This window comes from Malaclemys terrapin, chromosome 8 (genome assembly GCF_027887155.1).
Source record: "Malaclemys terrapin pileata isolate rMalTer1 chromosome 8, rMalTer1.hap1, whole genome shotgun sequence".
Taxonomy (NCBI): domain Eukaryota; kingdom Metazoa; phylum Chordata; order Testudines; family Emydidae; genus Malaclemys; species Malaclemys terrapin.
Window position 1 is genome coordinate 36896807 of NC_071512.1, and position 23307 is coordinate 36920113.

Sequence of the window (23307 nt, forward strand, 5' to 3'; positions counted from 1 at the left end):
AGATTGGCCACTCCGATAGGCATTGGAGCTTGCGAGGAAAAGTGTTCAGCATCCACCACTTGTTGAATCAAGGAAGATTTTGTTATCACCCTTACACATCAAGCTGGGTCTGATGAAGAACTTTGTCAAAGCCATTGACAAAACACAAGCAGCTTTCAAGTACCTCCGTGGAAAATTTCCAAGGTTAAGTGAAGCTAAGATAAAGGAAGGTGTCGTTGTTGGTCCTCAGATTCGTGAACTTCTTCGAGATGATGCATTTGACCATGCACTGCGTGGCAAGGAAAAGACGGCATGGAAAGCCTTCCAGTTAGTGGCAATAAATTTTCTCGGAAACAACAAGGCAGACAACTACAGGTTGTTGGTGGAAAACCTCCTCAAGGCATACAAAAGCCTTGGTTGCAATGTGTCACTAAAGATACATTTTTTGCACTCTCATCTAGATTTTTTTCCACCGAACTGCGGAGCAGTGAGCGATGAGCACGGCGAGCGATTTCACCAGGACATTGCAACAATGGAAAAACGCTATCAGGGCAAATGGAGCCCATCAGTGCTTGCAGACTATTGCTGGACAGTGACAAGAGATGCTCCATTTAATGAATACAAAAGACAAGCCAAGAAGCGCCGAGTAGACACTGAATAGGACTAAACTATGTACATAATAGTTTTTTGCCTTTTGTTTCATAATACATTTTATTTATATAACCCTTTTGCTGATTTTTAAAGTGTTACATAAACAGGACAGGTGAAATATTATCATGTAAAGCAACCATAAACACATGAAAAGACCTAGGTTTACAATTTATGATTAAAACTCTACTATCTACACAATATACATAGACATAAAATGTAAAAACTTAAATATCTTAGAAACAGTAGCCAATCAGTTGTTTTAATTGTCATAGTTGAATTCAGCACATTAAAATACATAATAAATAGCACATTTTATCTCTGAAGCAGACGACTTCTCAAAAATTGTAGACCAGAGTTATCAGGACTCCACGTCACTGTCTATTTACACGGCATGACAAGCCCCATGCAGCAATATGTCGCACATGCTGGGCCTACTACTGCATGGCTCTAATCAGATCCTGAGAGCAGTGTCTGGTGAGCTGGATGCAGCTGCATAGTTTGAGGTTCGGTAGTCTAAGGATTATTAAGTTCAGACACAGTAGCTGGATGTGGCAGGGCCCAGAAGCAGCCTCAGCTCTAGTCCATTGTCAAGCCTCTCTGATTGTGCAAGCTGGTGTTTGCCCCATCATCTCAGCTATTATGTTTCCCAAGGGATTAGCCAACAGCTTAGTGGCATCTGCCTGTAGTTTATGTTTAGGAGAGACAAATGCCTCTCTTCTGTGCCAAGGATCCATGGCTGGGAGAGGAGCTGGGGTTGCTGGATGCTGTCAGGGGTGGCCTGAGGGAGGAATGCGACATCCAGGATGATCCTGCGCCCCTAGATCTGGACAGCTGGCAACGTGTACTGAGCTGTCTCACAGATTTCCCAGGACAACTACTTAAAAAAGAGACAATCATGGGAAAACCTGGACTGTGACTCTGCACAGTGCTGCATTGTTGGCCAGGATGCTTCTGGCACTGCACAGGGGGAATCCTCTGTGTAGACAGTGTATTGGCCCAGATAGATCTAGTGCTTTCCTATGGGTCAATGCCCAGTTGTATGCAGGAACTGACTTGCCAAGTGCCCCACAATAGGGAATCTCTCCTGTATTCTTCCTAGCTCCAGCCATGGTGCAGACAGGGGGAACAGCTCAGCCATATGGGGAAGGGGTGGGCCAGCAAAGTTCCCTGCACTCCAGTACCTCAGCGCATGGGCCATGATAAGAGGCTTCCAGGGGCAGGTGCACAGAAGAAACCTCTGCTCTTGTTAGGACTCTCTTTTTGCCAGTAGAAGCAACAGCAGCTGTGGTGTCTGCACAGGGCCCTGCTTCATGCATGCAAACCCACCCTGGCAGCCAAAGAACCATCCCTGATTCCCCTTTATAGTGAGATATTTGTGGTAGATGTCACATGAACTAACCCCTTCCCCCACTTCCAGCCTAGCTAGGAGCATGGCACTGTGGCTCCACCTTCTGTCTACTGACAAGGTAGTTGAGATAATATCCTTTATTGGACCAACTTCTGTTGGTGGCAGATGCACTTTTGAGCTTCACAGATTTCTTCTTTAGATCTGGGGAAGGAAACCAGTGTCCTGTATAGCTTGAAAGCTTGTACCTTCCACCACCAGCAGTTGGTCCAATAAAAGACGTCACCTCACCCACCCAGTCCCTCTCATATCCTTGGACCAGCCACGGCTGCAACACCACATTTTAAAAGGTTTTAAATTTTGATATGCTTTTTTTCCTCAGGCATCCTGCACTTGTAAGGTACTTTTATTTTAATAATAAATGCTGTTTTGTGCATTTTAATTTAATTTGAATTTTCATTCAAATAAAGCTTGACACAAAGCACAAGTAAAAAAAAAATCATCCAGTAAATAAGAAATGTACTGTTCACCATTTTCTAAAATAATACATTTAAAAAGTAAGAATCTGAATGTATGTTAAATTATATACTTGCATAAATAAATGGTTATAGATATAGCGTGTCTTCCTGTTTAGCAAAAAGAAGCACCAAATTTAGTGGCGAGGCTGTATTTAGTTGAAAGTCAACCTTCTTTAATGGTTACCAACTAATGAGAATGAATGTTTCCTTAGGAAAGTAACTAAAAATACAAATGAAAAACATGATTACAATAGATTTAAATCAAGGTTTCCTGCCTGCTGATTTAAATCACTTTGGTTGAAATCAGTCCCCTCTGGTGCCACATGGAGATGTGGGACATGGCCATAGTTTGGCAAGGGGCGAAATGTAGCTGTCACGTGTTATCACACAAAGCCTGACAAAACATAGGGCCAGCTCTGCAAGGAAGTCCCTCCAAGTCACAGGGTTGGGGCACACTGGTATGGGATATCCCTGTGCTGCTCTTTGGATGCAGAGAGGAGAGTCTCCAGGGCTATACTGCTGGCACCTTTCACCAACATTACATTCCTCAAATGTCACCTCCTCTCCCTCCATGAAAGGCTGCTGTCCTTGTTGTGCCATTACACACCCTGCAGCGCTGTCTAGGTGCAGAATGGAGCAGCCTGTGCTCTCTCTTATGGTGATGGAACTGTTACTCTGACATGCGTGTCCAGGGTCCCTGTGAGGAATGCTGGTTGAGTTCCTGCAGATGTCTCTAGCTGCCCAGCCCATTGCCTGTGCCTGCAAGAGGCAGAATGTCACTACGTTGCAAGGCTGGAATAGCCTTAAAGTAGCATAAGCTGAAACATTTGGGTTTTGGAAAAGAGATTTTACAAAATCCCACATTGGGAAATGTCATGGATGTGGCAATGTGTTGTCATAGTTTTTTCTCGCTCTTTTTCAAGATTTCCTGCAGTGCTTGCTCTCCAAATACAACTGCATAGTGTTTAGGGATTTGAACCAAAGGGAAACTGACTAGAATTAAAAGCGAACCTGATTTATCTATTTGCTGTTGTCTAAGGTGATTGCATTTTTAACAGGTGATTAAATGGCCTGAGCAGTAAAAAGTACATGAGATTTGTAAAATCACTGTTTTGGTCACCAAAGGTGTTGTTAGTAGCACAGGTGAATACAGATATACTGTATTCATAACAGGTGGCTTTTAACCAGAGTGTGTCCTTTTTAAACAAGTTCCTTTTCTGCCAGGGCCAGTTGACAGTAAATCCAATTATTTAGTCTCTTATACAAAGAAAAACAAATGACAGTTGTGTCCTCGGCAGGAACTCAGCCTTTTGACAGTGACCAAACTGCAACCTGATGTAGCCCAACCTTTTGGGGGCACAGCTGTGCGCCAACCACTAGGGAACTCCTCTCTTCAACCCTTATTTCTGCAGGCTCCTGTGATCTATGGTAGACATGAGTTTTCCTTCTGCCCCTCCTCCTCAGCCTTCTCATCTCCTTCCCCCTCATCACTGGATGGGATGGTTCCTGCTGGCTAGGGTTGTTTGGATGACTATCCTGCTACTTCTCACCACTATGCTGCAGCAGGGAGACCCACGCAGCAAACAAACTGGCAGCAGGCAATGAGAACAGGAGGGACAAGAATGGCTCCAACCTATCAGAATCCCTAGGGAAGAACAAGACAATAGTAGGACCAAGGACAGAAATTTGGATGAGATCCTGCTAAAGTAGAACTGATGGCAAATATGTTTCCTCGGAGGAAGTAAACTCAAATGCCTGTCATTTCTTTCATCCTTTCTCTCCAACTTCTGGGCTAGGGGAAAGCCCTGCCCCAACGCATTTCTGTCCCCTCCATCTAGGGTGACCAGACAGCAAATGTGAAAAATCGGGATGGGGGTGGGGGGTAATAGGAACCTATATAAGAAAAAGATCCAAAAATCGGGACTGTCCCTGTAAAATCAGGACATCTGGTCACCCTACCTCCATCAGAGTGGGAAATCCAGTCAGAGAACAGGCACTGAGGCCTGGATGAAAGGGCAGCCTGGTTTTTAAACTGATGGATATACAGTGACCAGACAGCAAGTGTGAAAAGTCGGGACGAGGGTGAGGGGTAATAGGAGCCAAAAATCTGGACTGTCCCAATAAAATCGGGACATCTGGTCACCTTAGATGGATATAGAGAGAGCACAATTGTTTCCATTGCCTCCCAGTACTCACCGGTATGTCCAACAACAATGGAAAAGTTGGTCCAATAAAAGAGATTCTCACCCAACCTCCAACAATGGAAAAGCATACTGAATGGATGTCCCTGCGCCCCCAGTGATCACTAACAAAACAGAAAATAAGGTTGCTGCTGGGTACAGGGTCATTGTTAGGTTTCAGAGTGAATGTCACACTGAGATGAACCAGTAAGGGCCACAGCTGGCACTGAAGCAGAAAACACCCAGGCATTTTGCAGGGGAAGGAGAAGCCAGGTGGCACGCCAGCCATTTCTTACAGCTGGGCACCTCCCCCGCCCCGGCAGAGCAGGTTAAACCCCAAGTAACTAGAGGGCAACAATGGCTATTATGCGCGCAGAGCTTGGTTCCCGGCCCCGGGGCAGCTCCGCTTCCCGCATGTGCCAGCTCCCAGTGCCGGACTGGTTCTGGGTCCCAGAGATCCCGGCTGCAGTAGGTCTTTGGGCAACTTCCCCCGCTGAATAGGCCCCCACCAACCGCCTAGCGTCCGGCGGACTGAGCGCCCCTGCCGCATGGGCGCTGCGAAAACAGCTGGGGCGCGAAGGGGCCGAGCTCGCTGTGGCAGGGCAGGCACCGCGCGCGAGAGGGCCCGGGCGCCCTGCGGAGATCGCACGGGGGGGCACGTGAGGAGGAGAACACGGCCACATCTAGGGCCAAGGCAAGGGAGTGAGCATCCCGGTGGGCGGGACTCGCAGAGTTGGGGAGGGGCCCATGCGGGTGTCAGCAGCGGCCATCCTTGGACTCAGCGTGGGGGTGGGGAAGGAAAGCAGACGGAATTGCGGACTGAGTGATTGACACCGTATTCATCCAGTTATATCTCCTCTGCAGGGTAGGCTGGGGCAGGTGGCTGGGAAAGGAGGGCACGGTACTTATCATTGACAGTCATGGCTATCTTCCAATCATAGCAGGGGGCGGAGCCTGGTCTAACTGAGTGAGACCTTCAGAAGGAGTCAAAGGGGAGTGTGTGACGGATTGGGAGACAAGCCAATCATTCGGAGCCAAGAGCTGTGAGGTATGACTGATGCACTATCTGAGCAATCGGAGTCCGGAAATCTCGAATTAAAGTTGACCGACGGATATTTTATCCAATCAGTCTCCAGCTGTCCCGGGAGGGGCTTGACTGACATGCCGGATGCCCAGTCAGATTTCCGCAAATTCAGGAAGAGACCGAAAGAGAACGGGGCGGGGCACCGAGTACAAACCGCCTCGGCGTGTGCTCTCAAAGCAGCATGATGGGAGCGCGTGACGAGAAGATGAGTGGCGGGGGTTTTGTCCAATGGAGCTGAGGCTCAGACCGAACATGGCCAATGAGAGTGGCAAAAGCGGGTGGGTAGGCGGTGCAGCGCTTCTAGTCCCGTTTGGTTGTGAGAAGTTAGTGGCGCTGCTGCTGCTGGTGCTGTGAGGGGACGGAGACGGCTGGGCTGTGAGAGCAGCGGCGGCCCCGGATCAGCGCGATGCTCACAGACGGCACCGCCGCCCCTGTCGGCGACGAGGAGATAGACTCGGTCACTCCCCGTGCTCCCCCCACTGCCGAGGCCCCCGCCGCGGCCGGGCCCGCCCCGTTGGGGCTGAGGGCCGTGCGCCTCTTCGGGGAGGCTGGGCCCGGCGGGCCAGGAGGCCCCGGAGCGCCCGACGCTGGAGAGGCCGCCCTCGACTTCAAGCTGGCGGCCGCCGTGCTGAGGAGTGGGGGCGGCGGCGGCGGTTCCGGCAGCGATGAGGACGAGGTGTCCGAGGTGAGAGACCGATGGCCGAGCCCGGTTTCTCCGCGCTCAGCCGCTTCCTGACCGGCCTAGGCCGGCTCGCAGCGGCAGCGGCGACCTGGGGCCTGACCTTCTGTGCTCAGTAAAACGGGCCCCAGAACCCAACAGCGAGCCCTGGGGTCCCAGTGTTCAGCCTCCTGTGCACCCAGGAGCGGGGGCCTCCCAGCATCCAACCGCTCGTCTCGCTATGTGCCTCCAATCGTGAGCGGGGGACTGTCCCAGTACCAGCCCTGTGCCCGCGGAATGGGGGCGGGGCCCCGCACCCAAACTCCTCCATTGTGCCCCTAATCTGTGGGGCTCAGCACCCCCACATTCTCCTCGTCATAGCCAGTCTGGGAGGAGAGTCTCAGCCGCTCAGCCCCCCCCCCCCGGCTGGGAGGGGGTGATTTTAGCACCATATCTGCACCCAGTCTCGGGGAGATGGGGTTCCAGCACCCAGTTTTGTTTCATCAGACTGATGGTCTGGGTGGGGGAGGGGTTTAGTATTCAGCCTTTCTCTCATATAGTGTAGGAGGGTGGTGGCTTCCAGTACCTGGCCACACTGAACCTATTCTGTGCTCGGTCTTAAGGAGTGTCTGAGGTTCCCAGCACTCACTTATTGCTACCCCAGACTCAGGAGGAGGAGGTATAGGGGTTCCAAGCACTTAGTCTTGTGATGAGAGGAGGGGTTTCTCTCCCTAGAGAAGAATGGAAGGAATTCCACTCTCTAATCTCCCAAACACGTGTATAACCTGAAGGGGTGTGTGTGTGTGTGGGTGTATACCCATCAACGTCCTATATGGGGTCTGTGGGGGTTCTAAACACTCAGTGAACGCTGCTCCATCTGGTCTAGGGAGGGAAAACAAGTCTAAGTTTTCATCCACCATCACCACCCACTGGTGCTATGGTGAGGGAATTACTTCAGTTTCCCATGTCATCTAATTGAAGGGGAGAGTTTTGAGGTTCTACTCACTACTACTGCCTCCACCTAAACAGATGGTTCCTAGTGTCCAAAGCTCATGTGTTGCAGCTCCCCAACCTCTGCACAGCTTTGCAAGAGGGAAAAGGTACAATTAACATAATGCTAACCCCCCCGCCCCACATACACACACCAGAATTGGATGCCTGGAGTGGATTGATGCTTGAACTTCTCTACTTTACAATTTCACCTGAAGGGATGGAAGGAGGGGCCCAGCACTTATCCTGGTGTCTAGGCACTCCATTATGCAGCTGTCCACTCACCCCCAGACCTGGTGAATTCTGAACTATTAGGCCTTGTCTGACTAAGAAAGTTGTACTAATTTAATAAAAATACATATTTTTAGTCCAATTGATTTAGGTAAACTTGTGTAAAGTGTGCAGGCACACTTCTTACAGCTTTCTAAATTAAGCTGAATTGATATGTCAGTTTAAGTGTCCACACCAGGACTAAGCTGTTTTTAAATTCTAAATTAAACTGGTGGAACTTCTGTGTGTCAACATGGCCTCTATTTGAGGTTACAGCCCATAAATATCCATGTTCTTGTAAATATTCAAACTGAAATATATTCCAGTGGGGTTTGGGGTTATTTGTAAAATATTTGAATCCCCTCCACGCACTAGCTAAGGAAAAAAAAAATTGCTTCTCTTTTGGTATCTAGCATGTATCAAGCCGTCTATCTCTGTTCCTTCACATGTTAGTGTATATCTGTTTTACAGCAGTGTTTACAAAACACAGGTCTAAGTGAGAACCGCTCTGAGAATCTGTCAGCTAAATATGAAATCAAGAAAGATCTAAAACATACCTACAGAGATTCTGAAAGAGTATCTTTATTCTGATATTGATGCCATCATACTGGTAAAGATTCTGCTTTGGAAATTTATCCTTTTTGGTGTCAAGTATCAGAGGGGTAACTGTGTTAGTCTGCATCTGTAAAAAGCAACAAAGAGTCCTGTGGCACCTTATAGACTAACAGGTGTTAGTCTATAAGGTGTCACAGGACTCTTTGTTGCTTTATCCTTTTTGGGTATGTCTACGATGCAGATTAAGGGATGACTGTAGCATGGGTAGGCATACCTGCACCAACTTTACTCTAGTGTGGGTAACAATAATATGAAGATGCAGTGGTAGGGTTTTCAGTGTGGGCCAGCAACCAGCGTACATGATTAGGGTCATTGGCAGGTTTGTCCTGGGATGGGTAACCCATGCTGAAGTCCATGTCGCTATGTATTCACTAATATTATCCCCACTAGCTAGATTAAAGCTAGCATGGGTAGGCATACCCATGCTACAATCATACATTAATTTGCGATGTACCTTTAGTTACCTACTTCTCTGTCTCAAGAGATGTGGATGTCTAATTAGTGTCTGTGAAGCACCCTTGTTGAGATCCTCTGGTGAATGAGGCTATATAATGGCAAAGTAGTACTTTAGTAAAAGGTGCCACAGGACCCTCTGTTGCTTTTTACAGATTCAGACTAACACGGCTACCCCTCTGATTCTAGTCTGTAGATTCATTATAAACCATTGAGGGCAAAAAAGATTAGGGACTTTGTACAAAGACTTGCTCGAGGCTGGAGTATAGGAAATAAGATCTTTCTCCAAGAACAACTTTCTTGTTTAAAACTTTTTAAAAGGTGCTGCCAAATAAATATTCAGAGGCTTCCAATCTACGCATGTATTTAAGTTGTCTTGGTGTTTCTCCCTGAGTTTGATCCTGAATGTGCTCATTACCTGTGCTCAGTATTGGGCAGAGGTGACTGTATGAGGAAACATGACCGAGAAGGATGAGTCTTGACTGATTCCCTGCTAGGTTGTTATGGAACAAGATTGACACAATTCAAGAGGAGCTGTCTTTTAGCCTTGTTCTCTGTGGCAGAATATTAGAGGCACCTGCTGCTGTTGTCCTCTGTCCCAAAGAAGCAACTGTAAGATCTTGGGATGGAAAACTGCAGCTCTTGAATTAGACAGCTTTGAAAACTTAGCAAGTGTCTGAACTGTGGTCTCAAGTCACGAGTCGCTGACTTGGGTGTATGCTTTGAGGTACTACCAATGCTTGGAATTAGGGAGCACTTGAAGGGAGATTTAAAAATAAATACACCTCTACCCCGATATAATGCAACCTGATAGAACATGAATTTGGATATAATGCGGTAAAGCTGCACTCCGGGGGGGGGGGGGGGGGGGGGCTGCGCGCTCCGGCGGATCAAAGCAAATTCGATATAACGTGGTTTCACCTATAAGGCGGAAAGATTTTTTGGCTCCCGAGGAAAGCGTTATATCGGGGTAGAGGTGTAATATGCTTCTGTTTATCCAAATGGCTTGGATGACATCCAAAAGTTTTGGATAAATGGAAGTGTTCTGTAAGTGACATAGGGTTATGTGGAGGGGAGGGGACACTGGCTTCGGGTAACTAGGATTTTCAGATAGCTGGAATTATACTATACATAAAATGAAGGTTTGCAATGTTCCCTTAATCTGGGCTTTTTCTGCAGTTGGCTTCTATAGTTCTAAAAAAGAAACCATGCTGAAATGACATCAGTAACAAGTGTATGTGCATGTGCAGTATTCTTAATATATTGCATTGATGTGATTTTTAATATGGTAAAATAACTGGACTAGGATTAGTCAATGGCAGATGGAGAAAATAACCAAATAAAATCATCATGGAGGTGCAGAAAATAAAATACAACAGAAGTGTAAAACAAATACAGGATTCAAAAATGAATAAAATTTCACAGAGGCAAGATAAATAATATTTATAGCATTTCTTATCTGAGATTTGAAAGTGCTTTAAAAGGGAAATATTATCCTCACATTGCAGATGAGGAAACTGAGGCACAGGGGGCAGTGATTTGCCCACAGTCACACAGCCCGTCAGTGGCAGAGCTGGGAATAGAACCCAGACCTCCTGACTCTCAGTCCATTTCCCTATTTCCTGCATTATTCTGCATCCTATGAGACACTTAATGGGGAAAAAAACAGCTGGGGTGGGGATCAGGAAGTCTCTAAAGTAGAAACAGTACCATATATACTCGTTCATTAGTCTGTTCATTTATAAGCCGACCCCCCAAGATGGTTAGGTAAAAATAGCAAAAACTGCATGACCCTTTCATAATCCAACCCTATATTTCAGGGGTTGGCAAACTTTGGCTCCTGGCCCATTAGGGTAAGCTCTAGTGGGCCTGGATGTTTTGTTTACCTGAAGCGTTCACAGGCACGGAGCCCATCAGCTCCCTGTGGCCGCGGTTTGCTGTTCCCAGCCAATGGGAGCTGCGGGAAGTGACGCGCCAATTCCCGCAGCTCCTAGTGGCTGGGAACGGCGAACCGCAGCCACAGGGAGCTGAGGGCTCCATGCCTGCAGACGCTCCAGGTAAACAATGACAATGTATTAGATATTCAATTCAATGATTCCATAGAGTTTAAAATCATCAAATTTTGGTGTAGACGTGTTTATAAGCCGACGCCTGCTCTTTCATGTGTCTTTTTTTACCAAAAATATGCAGCTTATGAACGAGTATATACAGTAAGTGGATATAATTTTTGAGCAATATCTTTGTCTCAGTTGTTCTAAAGGATTATTCTGAGGATGGAGGCAGAGGAGATGGGCATCAGAAATCAAAAAAACTGAGGAAGGAGAACAATGAGAATGAATTAGCTTTGAGTCAGCACAGGCCAAGAAACTGTACATATGGGGAAAGATTAGGAAACCTTGGGTATGTCTCCACTGCAGTTAGACACTCATGGCTGGTCCATGCCAGCTGATATGCCCCTTATGAACACCTTTGTCTGTTTGAGTTCAAAGGGAAAATACTTCTGAAACTAGTGGTGCAGATGAACTATGGAGAGGCTAATAAGGTGAGAGAGAGGAGATTCAGGAACCTGACACCTGTGATCACCAGTAAAAATACATCAAATGCAAATTGGTCAACAATTACAGATGATTCAAGCATGATCCATGGGAATCATATTTTGTCTACTATTTCTGAAAAAATTAAGAGGGACTCAGTAATTCTCCTGTACTTACAGAAGATATTGCCACCAAAGGCGGTTGCCCCCATCATGTTTTATTTTGGAATCCCCACAGATTGCCCATGGGTTTGGTAACAGTAGTGAAGGTCAAAAGATTCACGTTACCTTAAATGTGGCCTGGGTTTGTGATTGCAAGCTGCTGTGGCCTATTTTAAATTAGTTAATCTAGTTCTGAGTGAACTGCCATCACTGTGAAGCTGGATTCTATTGAGGCTCTGGCAATCGGTGCTGATGGAGTGAATAGGCATGGATATTAAACTATCTTCTTGATATTAGCTGTGATCCCTATAGGTTAAGTAGGAGGACGTTGGCAGCGGCATGTGTGTGTGGAGTTTAGGCTACCTGTCCTTTGGCTATAGAAGACTACTGGGTCCAGGGCTATCAATATGTAAATCTTTTACCTTTCACCAAAATTGGGCTGCAGAAATAGAAGTACTAGATTGGAGTAAAGGACTACGATAGTTGAAGTATTTGCAATATTGTGTGCCTCACTGACCTAATATAAAATGAAAAAGCAAGTCTGGGGTCATCTGTAATGATAAAGATACTTGAGAATCTTGGGGCTCAGAGTAGCATCTGACTGCAGTCATATGAAAGTTATACAGGCCTCTTGTGTTCATAGTTATGTAGTCCTGATTTTTCAAAGGAAATTAAAGTTCACCCCGCTATAGAATGTCATTTAGTCCATTTGCATCCCTTTTTCAGAGTGGGTGGCCTGACAGCAGAATTATATATATAAAATTTATCTATTCCATAAGCCTCTGGGTATATATACATGAACCATAATTACAAATCGGATACAACGTACCTTTAGAGTCCCTGTGGTAGGCACCCCATATCCTCAATACATAAGGCTTTCTTGCTGGGTGGATAAAGATAAATTATTTAAAAAAATGAAATGGGATTTTTGATCAGTTTTTTTTAAATTTAAATTGCATTTTTATTTAAATACAAATGTCTTCTTAAATAAACCCTTTAAAATTAAATCTGAAATGACAACCCATGTTAAGGCCTAAACCTAATATAATCTATTAACATTTAAATAAAACTTCATCAGTGAGTCCTCTTAAAAACTTTAGTGAGCTAAAGGGTGCTGCTGTTTTAATTATATATAAATCAGGGAGCAAACATCTGTAATTTTTTGAGGCCAACTCAAGCTTTATCAACTCAAGTGTAACAATGTCATACAGTGCATTATCTATTTTCAGTCTTTATAACAGAGCAAATACTGGTATTTACATTTTCGCAACTATGTAAGTACTTTGAAGAACGCGGGGACAGACTTCCAAAGGTATTTAGTCACCTACAGATGCAAATAGATGCCTAGTGAGATTTTCAGAAGTGCCAAAGCAGATTATATGCCCGCGCACATTTGAAAATCCCAGTAAGCACTTACCTGCATCTTGAAGCATCTAAAAAAAAGACTTTTGTTTCTGGTCACCATGGGACAGATTTTTCAGTCTGTCAGCACACTGACTATAAATAACACTTCCTTTGTTCAATATATCAGTTTGAAATGCAAAACATATTTTAATAAACCTTTTTTTTGAGTATCCAGTTTATTTAAGGTAGTTTATTAGAAACTGTTTTAAGTTGTGGTTCTTATACATTTTTAATTGTTTCCAGTTTATATATAAAGGCAGCTTGACGCATGGGTAATATTAACTAGTAAATAGAAAATAGTGCAGGAAATTTCTTAACCTACAATAATTAAAAATTAAGAATGTGAATTAAATGTATATTAGGCTATATAATTGTTTATACTATATTTACACACATTTTCCTGGTTAGCAAAAAGTATCAAATTTAGTGTAAAAACTATATTTAGTTGCAAATGAACATGTCTGAATGCTATACCAACCAATGAGAATAGATACTTTCCTAAAGCAAAACTCAAAGTGCAAGTCTAAAACATGATTAGAACTAATGATTTAAATTAGGAATTTAAATTAAATCGTGAATTAAATCACTCTATCTTGATTTCTTTTATCCAGTTTACACTCAAGCCTTTCTTCTGACCCAAAAAGAACCCCTCCTGAACCCATTCCCCCTCCAAAGTTTTCACCTGAAACAGAAATTACATTTACTTGCATCTGTTATGAGGACTCCCTGGTAGCTCTCAGTGGTATCAGCTGAAGTCAAAAATACTGTGTCCTGGGGAGTAAGTTCTGATTGTCCTAATATGAACATCTATATTTTCAGAAGTGATAACATTGCTTCAAATATCACCCAAAGTCCTCTTATTTCCTGTGATTTTTATCTTGTCTTACTAATAGAAGTACCCATTTGCGGAATGAGGATAGTGTAACTAAATAAAAATTTAGGAATTAATGAGCTATACTAATCAAGTTCCTTTGTAAATATGGGAAATCTACAAAAATCATATTTATGTATTATCAAATGCATCAGTTTTCCGAGAGTTAAAGACCTCCTGTTTGAAACCTTTCCATTGACACAGTATGATTTTCAACTCCTGTGATAGTCTAAATTATAAGAACAGTTGGACTCTCTTGTTTGATTATTCTCATTAATACACTTATTTGTAAACCAGCTTTTAAAACTACACTACCTCTGTGTAAGCTTGAAAGCTTGTGTCTCTCACTAGCAGAAGTTGGTCCAATAAAAAATAATACCTCACCCCCCTTGTCTAACTATCTCTAAGTTTGAGGTAAATGGGTGTTATCGGGTGATGGAGGGGGCGTCACAGTTTAAGCAAAAACCTGTTCCATCAATAGATAGTAACTCATCCCTGGGATTGTTTCTTTTCATTGTTAAACCAGTCCATTTGTGGTCATGAAGGTAAAGGGTTTTTTTGTTGAAGCCTAATTTTGGAGGAACTGTGGGGTCTTTGAAATTTTGGGGATTAAAACAGACCAGGCTGTTTTTCATTTCCTTTTTCCCTCTATAACCTCTAATAATCAGCTTTAATATAAATTGGAGACTTAACATTTTTCCTAACTACTTGTTGTTTGTATAAATTCAGGTTTTTTTGCACTATATCTATCAAAATGTAGCTAGAAGAGTCATGTTCCTGGATATAGTATGTGTTAATACCGTGCAATCATGTTGTGAAGAAACAAATTCATATGAATGGTCTCATTATTTTTCAGTAGTTCTGTGATAAGATGAGAACTTTTTCTTCTTCTCTCCCATTCCACTTTTGGCTGGTAGAAACTTTATAAACATTCCTCCTTTTTAAATCCTTCCTCCACAAGGCCTTGTTTCACAATATCCCATAATTCTGACTAGCAGGTCTGGTGTAACTAAATAAAAATTTAGGGACTCCTTTCAGAGCCATCCAATTTAGCTTTTGAGACAGGTGATGATAGATGGTTAATTGTTGCAGTCTTTGCTGGTCAGAAGAGCCCAAAACTCTGATCCTCACTTGACTATGTAACACTTCTTTTAGATCCATTTGCTGGCCCTACTCCAAAAATCCTTTTGTCTGTTTGAAAATAGAAGACACTTTACTTTAAATATTTGTTTAAATGCACAAAAATATACAGAATATGTGCTTGTGACTTTAACATGTCATGGTCCCAGAGTTTCCACTGGGCCCATAAGTTACTCCTCCCCAATTGCTTCCAATAAAACACAACCCCTCAACAATTCACTTCTTAACTACAGAAATCAAAACTCCCTGATGAAACCTATTCTCCCCATCAATATCCTCCTTACCCAGAAACCTTAGTAAAATGATAAATGTTAGTGTGCCTGGAAGGCTAACAAATCTGGCCTGTTTCAGACCAAAGAGAGAAGGAGATCAGCTTTTTGAGGTGAGTGCATCACAAAGAGAGAGGTCTACCACTAGGCCCCAGTCTTAAATGAAGGGGACTCCAGACCATACTGCTAATTGCAAACATGACAGTAGAGCACAGGGAGAGAGGCCATCCCTTAAGTAGATATTCAAGCTGTTCATGGTTAAAAACAGCACATTATTTACCACTTGTATTTTAATCTTGAGTTTCCGACGGAGCAGAATGTAGCACGGGAATTGTATTGGGGTTGCTTTGTTCACTGGAATAGACTTTTGTTAGGATAACTCTTAAGGTTTACCCTATGTTTCATTTGCTGGCTCTGCAGTGGCAGAACATGCATGTAAACTTGGATGTGCTAGGTTTGAAAAGTTTTACTAAAAATGGCACAAGATTTGGAAAAGCTCAGCATGGTCTCCACCAAGCTATATACTTCTATGTAGTAGGTGACTTGAATGTGGAACACTCTCTTAACTTCTTTCAGGGGGCTGCTTTTTCTCTATTCTGCTGGCAGTTGAAGGGCATAGCAGTTACTTTTCCTACAGGAGAGCCTGTGAGTTTTATCTTATGTGGGAGTAGTCACTTTTAAATATTGAGGCTCTCTGGTGTGCCTGAAGCATATAGGTGGGGTGGGGATCAGCTTGCTGAATTGCTAGATGGCGTGCTCATCTGTTCCGTTCTTGCATTTTTAAGCCCTCTTCTTTTTTGTATTGTCAAGTTTTCTAAAAGTTATCTAGAACTGACGACTCTTTTAAAACTGGCACAATTATATGGAAATCACATTTTGGGGCCTAAACTGCTTGACGGCTCATAAATAGAACCTTTCACATTGGGCCTTGCTTGAAAAAGACCACTTTTACAAATAATTGTTTACTCTACTTGAGCCCAGGTGGTGGTAGCTGATCAAAGCAGCCCTCTCAATGATTTTTTTTTCTAGACTGAGAAAAAAATGTACTTGTAAAATGTATTCGTTATGTTTTTAAAGTGAGCAATTTCCCTAGTATAAAGAAGACCAATTTGGGGCAGAGTAGTAAATAAAGACTGAATAAACTATGGACTCCCAATCCACCAGACATGTGGTCAGTTTTCCTATGTTTTCCTCCTTTGAGTTTGACAAGGGTAATGTGAACATTCCTCCTGTAGTGAAGTAGAAAGGAGGTGACAGCTCCCCCAGCCTCAACGCACAAGCATACCTTGTTAGGAAGGAGAATGGAATCTTTCACAACCAGGATTGGGGAGTTATCCCTTAACTTGTGCGTTTTGTGAAGATTCAACCTGAAATATGTACAGTAGATGGTTTTCCCTCCTAGGGTTGCTGGTGGTATAAGCAACTTCCCCCAGTAGAGCGTAAAAGGCAAACCCAAGGAAGTCCATTAGTTTTAAACAAAACGTGGTTTTATGCTGCTTCTGGTAATTTGAGGTTTGTCTTTGATATTTTTGTTTTTAATTTATTGTGTTGAAATACTTGAACTAGAGCCTGGCTACACTGTTTCTGTCTCATCTTGGAGTAAAGTCATATTACATTTCTTATGTTGGTTATTTCCTTGAAAACAGTGATGTCAAATACAGGGTTGTTTCCATGGAAATAGATGACATCAGAAATTGACTTTGGTGCAAGATCTGAGGGGTGGGAATAAATGAGCTGCAGGGAAACCTTTTGAAGCAGTTATTAAATAATGAAAAAATGGATCAACTGATTAGTAAATTGATTAGTGTGTGCTGAAATATACTTGAACACATATGCTTAATAAATATAACTGTTTTCCTTAGACACTAAGGCCTAGTCATCTGTCTGTTTAAGGCCTTCCTTAGGTACAAGACTAGTCTGTTCTCCCCTTGATGTGTACACTTAACTCCCACTAGGTTTCATGTATTATGAATATGCTTTGAGAATAGAGCAGATGGCAGTTGGAACCAACTCTGTATATATGGTGAGTCCCTTGCTGATAACTGCAAAGAACCATTTGAAACTAAAACTACCTCAACCTACCTGTCTACTAATCAGTCCTGGCTGCAGTCTTGTTTTTATTTTATAACTCCTAAAGTAGTGACTGAAATATCTAACAATCTTGTAGCTTTTTAATAGGCAATTCAAAGGAGGTTCTTCACTTGTTCTGTTTTTCTGCTATCCTTATTTAACCATGACAAAACTACAAGATTACTGGCACATTTCCTATATTTTGAATTTTTTGCCTGTCAAGAATGTTAGTTTAATTTCTTTTGTGGTTGAACTTCCACTAATCACATGGTCCTACTCCAATAATGGCTTCATCCTTAGCTCTGCCCTGGTAGAGTTTCCAGTATTCATGAAACTATTCAGAGGTATTGCTTCATTTTAAATATGTATTTTGGTATAGGAAAGTTCAGTTGAATATCTGAGAGAAATCTGCTGATGTGTTTTATATGGACCACCTGTCCAACTCTTCTTCCCCCCCCCCCCCCCCCCAGAATGTTTGCCCATAAGTTACTTGACATTGATTTGTTAATACTAGCTTAAGAAAATTCAAAGCCTAGGACTCTGGATGTCTAACTTTCATCATGGAGGAATGTTCCCATACTGCATTTCTGTCTTGACGTATCACATAGGTATGTATTTGCATATGCAAACATTGGCCTGACTTTTGAGAAGTGACTGGTGATTTTGTGTGTCCAGCATGAGATGCTTTGATGAGGTATTGCAGGTTGGGCACTCATAATTGCTGATCACTTCTGAAAATATAAGGCAGAGTGTTTTGTAAATACCTTGCGTTACTAAAAGCCATCTTAAGAAAATATGTAAGTGTTAAGTAATGTTAACTAAGGATACCTAGTACTTGAATTTCAGACTTCAGAGCACAGCACATGTCTGCTTTGCATTTGGGAAGTAGTTTTTCTTATGTGCCCAGTGACACGCTATAAATCTAGTATTTTGTATGATCTACAAAATGAATTTACAATAGACGGCATTTTGAAGTAAACATACTACAGCCTGGTTCCTACAGTCTTGTTTTTTCACTTCCTGATGACCGCTTAATGTCATGGAATGCTGGTCTCTTAAGGGGAGAAAAATCTCTTCAAAAGTATGCAGTTTGGCTTTTTTGTCTATTGGGGCAGAGTTAAGATTGTGAAGTTGTGTGTGGTGCTTTTTGTACGAGTGCAACCTTAGCTCTGAATTTTCTGAGGTGGTAAAACGTTTAATACTGAGGTAATTTTCACTCAAAAATGGTATGTCTGCAACCTCAGATTCACCTGGACATTCTCCTTATGCTTGCTGACTGCTTAAGGTATTCAGCAGTAGAGGTCCACTCTGGTTCCTGAGATCTGACAGAGAATAGCTCCTTTCATGCACAACTTAAGAGGTGTGCAGGAGGAAGGATCTTTTCCTGGGCACCTTATATGCTCAACAGATGGGTAGAGGGGGTAAGGGGGAGGGGAAGCTAACCAGCTCCCTCCACCAAAACCAACCTCTGGAGTCTCTGTCCTCAACAAACTACAGTTGGATTGTTGGCCTTCCAGCAATCCCTCCAGTCTTACGGAGGGGCCTGATAACCTTATTTATGCTTACTGGGAGCTTAAACTGGGCTTCTGGTGGGTGTTGTAGATTAAGGATCCTAACAACCCTTTTTAAAGCTTCTAGAGGCAATGTACATGCAAGTACAATGATTGTTTTTAGGCTTGCAATGAGGGTAGGGTCCTACTCCCCAAGACTTTCAGCAGGAGTTTGTGTGTGTGTGTAAAGCAATGGCGCTAATGAACCTCTTAAGATGTACAGTGATTTGGAAAATCTGTTACTCTACTGGAACTGTAGGTGGCCCCCAAGGTCTATGCTCCCCCCATGTATCTGTGCTTGTATGCACCTCTTGTGGTCATAAGATGAGAGAGGTGGGGCAGAGCAGGGAAGTATTAGCCTTCGCGTGGAGATGGGACATGTCTACACAAGCACTTTTGTCAGTAAAACTTTTGTCGATCAGGGGTATATGGGGGAAAAAACACACCCCTAGCTAATATAAGTTATACCGACAGAAGCGCTGGTGTGGACAGCGCTATGTTGTTGGGAGATGCTATCCTTCTGACATAGCTACTGCCGTTCATTGGGGACAGTTTAATTATGCTGATGGGAGAGCAGCTACACAGGAGACCTTACAGCGATGCATCTGCAGTGGTACAGCTGTTCCACTATAAGGTCTCTAGTGTAGACATAGCCTAAATACATAAACCTAGTAAACGTGATAAAATGATGATCTGGCAAAAACTGTTAAATTATTCTGTGATTACTATCTTTTTAAAATTACAAACAGGTTTATTTTTAAAATTTACAAACAGTAAATAAAATTTTTGGTGGAAGACTTTTTTTGCCAGTGAAAAACCTTTCTAGTAGTGATTGGTTTGCATAGAATCATAAAAATGAAGGGCTGCAAGGGACCTTAATAAGTCAAGTCCAGCCCCCTGCTCTGAGTCAGGACAAGGTAAAGGTAGACTGATCCCTGACAAGTATTTGTCCAACCTGTTCTTAAAAGCCTCCAGTGATAAGTTCTAAGAGAGGTTGTAGAATCCCTATCTTTTTTTATCGTGAGGGGTTTTTTCCTAACATCTAGCCTATAATTTCCTTGCTGCAGATTAAGCTGATTACTGTCCTCCTAGTCCTACTTCCAGTTGATCACTGTCCTCTTTATAACAACCCTTAACATATTTGAAGACTGTTATCAGGCTCCCCCTCCGTTTTCTTCTCTCGACTAAACGTGCCCAGTTTTTTAACCTGTCCTCATAGGTCAGGTTTTCTAAACCTTTTTTCATTTTTGTTGCTCTCCTCTGGACTCTCTCCAGTTTGTCCACATGTTTCTAAAATGTGGAGCCCAGAGTTTGATGCAGAACTCCAGCTGAGGCCTCATCAGTTCTGAGCTGAGCAGGACAGTTACCTCTCATGTGTAAAACAACACTCTTGTTAATACACCCAGGAAAGGTATTAGTCTTTTTCATAACTGCATCACATTGTTGACTCATATTCAGTTTGTGATCCAGTGTAACCCACAGATCCTTTTCAGCGGTACCACCACCAAGCTAGTTATTCCCCATTTTGTAGTTGTGCATTTGATTTTCCTTCTTAAGTGAAGTTCTCTGCAGTTTTCTTGAATTTCATCTTGTTGATTTCAGACCAATTCTCCAATTTGTCAAGGACATTATAAATTCAAAGCCTGTCCTGCCAGGTGCAAACCTCTCCCTGTTTGATGTCATCCAGAGATTTTATAAGCATGCTCCTCACTCTATTATCCAAGTTATTAATGAAAATATTGAATAGAACTGGACCCAAGACTGAGCCCTGCAGGTCCCTACTAGATAAATCCTCCTCGTTTGACAGCAAACCATGGATAACTACTCTTTGAGTTTGTGTCTCTTTCAGCCAGTTGTACACCTACTTTACAATAATTACATCTAAACCACATTTCCATAGTTTGCTTATGAAAATGTCATGTGGTACTGTCAAAATCAAGATATATTATGACTACTGCATTCCCCCATCGTCTAGGGCAGTAACCCTGTCAAAGAAGAAAATTAAGTTGGTTAGACACGGTTTGTTCTTGACAAATCCTTGCTGGCGTTACTTACAAATTGATTGCTTAATAATTTGTTCCTGCATCTTTCCAGGTATTTAATTTATGCTGGTTGGCCTCTTGTTTCCTGGGTCCTCTTTGTTACCCTTTTTAAAGATAGTTACTATGTTGGCCCTTCACCAGTCCTCTGGGACCTCACCTGCCTACATGATTTCTTGAAAATAGTTGCTGATGGTTCAGAGATTGCTTCAGCTAGGTCCTTAAGTACTCTAGGATGAATTTCATCAGGCCCTGTCAACTTTAATACATTTATTATCTGACTTATCTAAATATTCTTTAACCCGTGTTCCCTATTTTGGCTTGCATTCCTTCCCCCTTGTTTAATATTAATTGTGTTAAATATCTGGTCACCATTAACATCTTAAGTGATGATGGAAGCATCTTGCCTTGCTGATGTCATCAGTTATTAGTTCTTTCCCCACTAAGTAGAGGACCTACACATTCCTTCATCTTTCTCTTGCTCCTAATGCATTTAAATAACCTATATTTAGTGTCCCTTACTAGGTGTAACTCATTTTGTGCTTTAGCCTTTCTGATTTTGTCCCCACATGCTTGTGCTATTCTCTTGTACTCCTCCTTAACAATTCGTCCATGTTTCCACTTTTTTAGGATTCCTTTTCAATTTTTCAGGTCATTAAAGAGCTCCTGATGGAGCCATACTGGCCTCTTACTATTCTTCTGATCTTTCCATCAAATCAGGATAGCTTGTAGTTATGCCTTTAACATTGCCCCTGTGAGAAATTACCAGCTCCCCTGGACTACTTTAGCCCTTAATTTTCTTCCATTTGGACCTTGCTTACCAGTCCCGAGTTTGTTAAAGCCTGTGTTTTTTTGAAGTTCATTGTTTTGCTCTCTCCTTTCTTTCCTTAGAATCATGAAATCATCATTTCATGATAATTTTCACCCAATGTGCCTTCCATCTGCAGATTCACTATCAATTCCTCCATGTTGGTCAGACTGAAGTCTAAAATGGCTGTCCTTGCTCCACTTTCTGAACCAAAAAGTTGTCTCTAATAGATTCCAAGAACTTACTGGAAATCTTGTGTTTTACCATATTACTTTACCACAACAGCTGTCTGGCTAGTTAAAGTTTCCCTTTACTATCAGGTCTTGTATTGGATATTTATTTATTCTAGAATGCCTTCTTCCTGATTTGGCGGTTCATAGTAGACACGTACCATGATGTCAGCCCTATTTCCCCCCATTATCTTTGCCCAGAGATTTTCAACTGTTCTACCTCTCACCTCCTCCTTACCTCAGAACAAGTGTATATATTCTTGATGTATAATGCAACACCTTTTTTCCTGCCTGTCCTTCCTGAACAAGCTACTCTTCTATACCAATATTCTAGTCATGACTTATCCTACCAAGTCTCTGTGGTGCCAGTTAAGTCATAATTTATCTTATGTACTTCCAGTTCTTCCTGTATATTCTCCATTTTGAGGTCTGTCTCAGGGCTAGAAACTTATAAATAGAAAATTAGATCCTCAATAATGTGAAGTCCTGATTTGTTAGAGTTGGTATGTCATTCTGACATTAATACTTAAACATAATTTAAAAATTGTTTAGGCGTTTAATCACATTTTGGTTTTGAACACTGGATCTTAACTAGATTAATCCAGTGCATTTTTGTCTCGTTTCTCTTTTGCTACAAAGTGGCAAAATTAAGACTTTAGAACTGTGAGCCTCTGTATTTAGGGTGCCATAACTCATGAACCCCATGTCCAGTTCATTTCCACAGTCACAGCAGCCACTCCATAACTACCCACTTTCATTTACCAATCCTATCTAGAGCAGAAATACTAGTGATGGTAACTTACTGATATTAGCAACACTGTTTTAAAAATAGTGGTTAAAAAAGAAACTTGTTAACTTAAACTATCATAGAGAAGACTTCTGAACAGAATAAAAATTAGTTGCTATCCAGTGGGCTTAACACAGGCTTTGCACACCTTGTATGATTCTTTATGAAAACTGAATAATTCAAATTGTATGGTGATGATCTCATGTATACTTCAGTTTTACTTGCAGGATAGCCAAGATTGAAAATAATCTTGTGGTGCTGACTAGGAGGTTTCAGTCATTGCCCAGGATCCCATTGTGCTTGGTGCTGTACAAACACATGATATTAAAATGGTCCCTGCCACTAAAAGTTCAGTTTTTTGGGGTGCATCTGGAAGACACTCACCTAAAGAAATAGTAATATTGCAGCTTTCGCTTTCCAACACAAGGGCACATATTCTTTTGCCACTTCTGAATTCCTTTTTGTTTGTTTTGCTAAGTATGATTTTTATATATGTGTATATGTGTGTGTGTGTGTGTGTGTGTGTGTGTGTGTGTATAAAAAGTGCTGATTCTAGGAATCAGTGTTCTCTCTCCCTTGTCTCTATCTTAGTCTAATCTAACCAAAGTTGGCCGGTACAGCTAAGAGTGCATTTGTTGGTATAGTGTAGACTGCTTCCCTGAGCAAAATAAGCTATGTTGGTAAAAGACTCTTTTGCTAGT

At 42.5% G+C, this 23307-nt stretch overlaps 1 protein-coding gene across 14 annotated transcripts in view; it reads left to right on the top strand.

The window, feature by feature from the left end:
- Nucleotides 1–6094: 6094 nt before the first annotated feature.
- The window catches only part of ANKHD1 (ankyrin repeat and KH domain containing 1), a 199674-nt gene continuing 182461 nt past the window's right edge, over nucleotides 6095–23307 (top strand). For 7 of the 14 annotated variants that reach the window (XM_054038708.1, XM_054038713.1, XM_054038711.1 and 4 more), the window contains exon 1: nucleotides 6099–6442. In XM_054038708.1, coding sequence (XP_053894683.1) covers nucleotides 6164–6442 — 279 coding nt within the window. In that variant the 5' untranslated portion in view covers nucleotides 6099–6163. Of the gene's footprint in view, nucleotides 6443–23307 lie in introns of all 14 variants that reach the window. The other 7 variants (XM_054038709.1, XM_054038715.1, XM_054038717.1 and 4 more) reach the window with 2 other exon arrangements.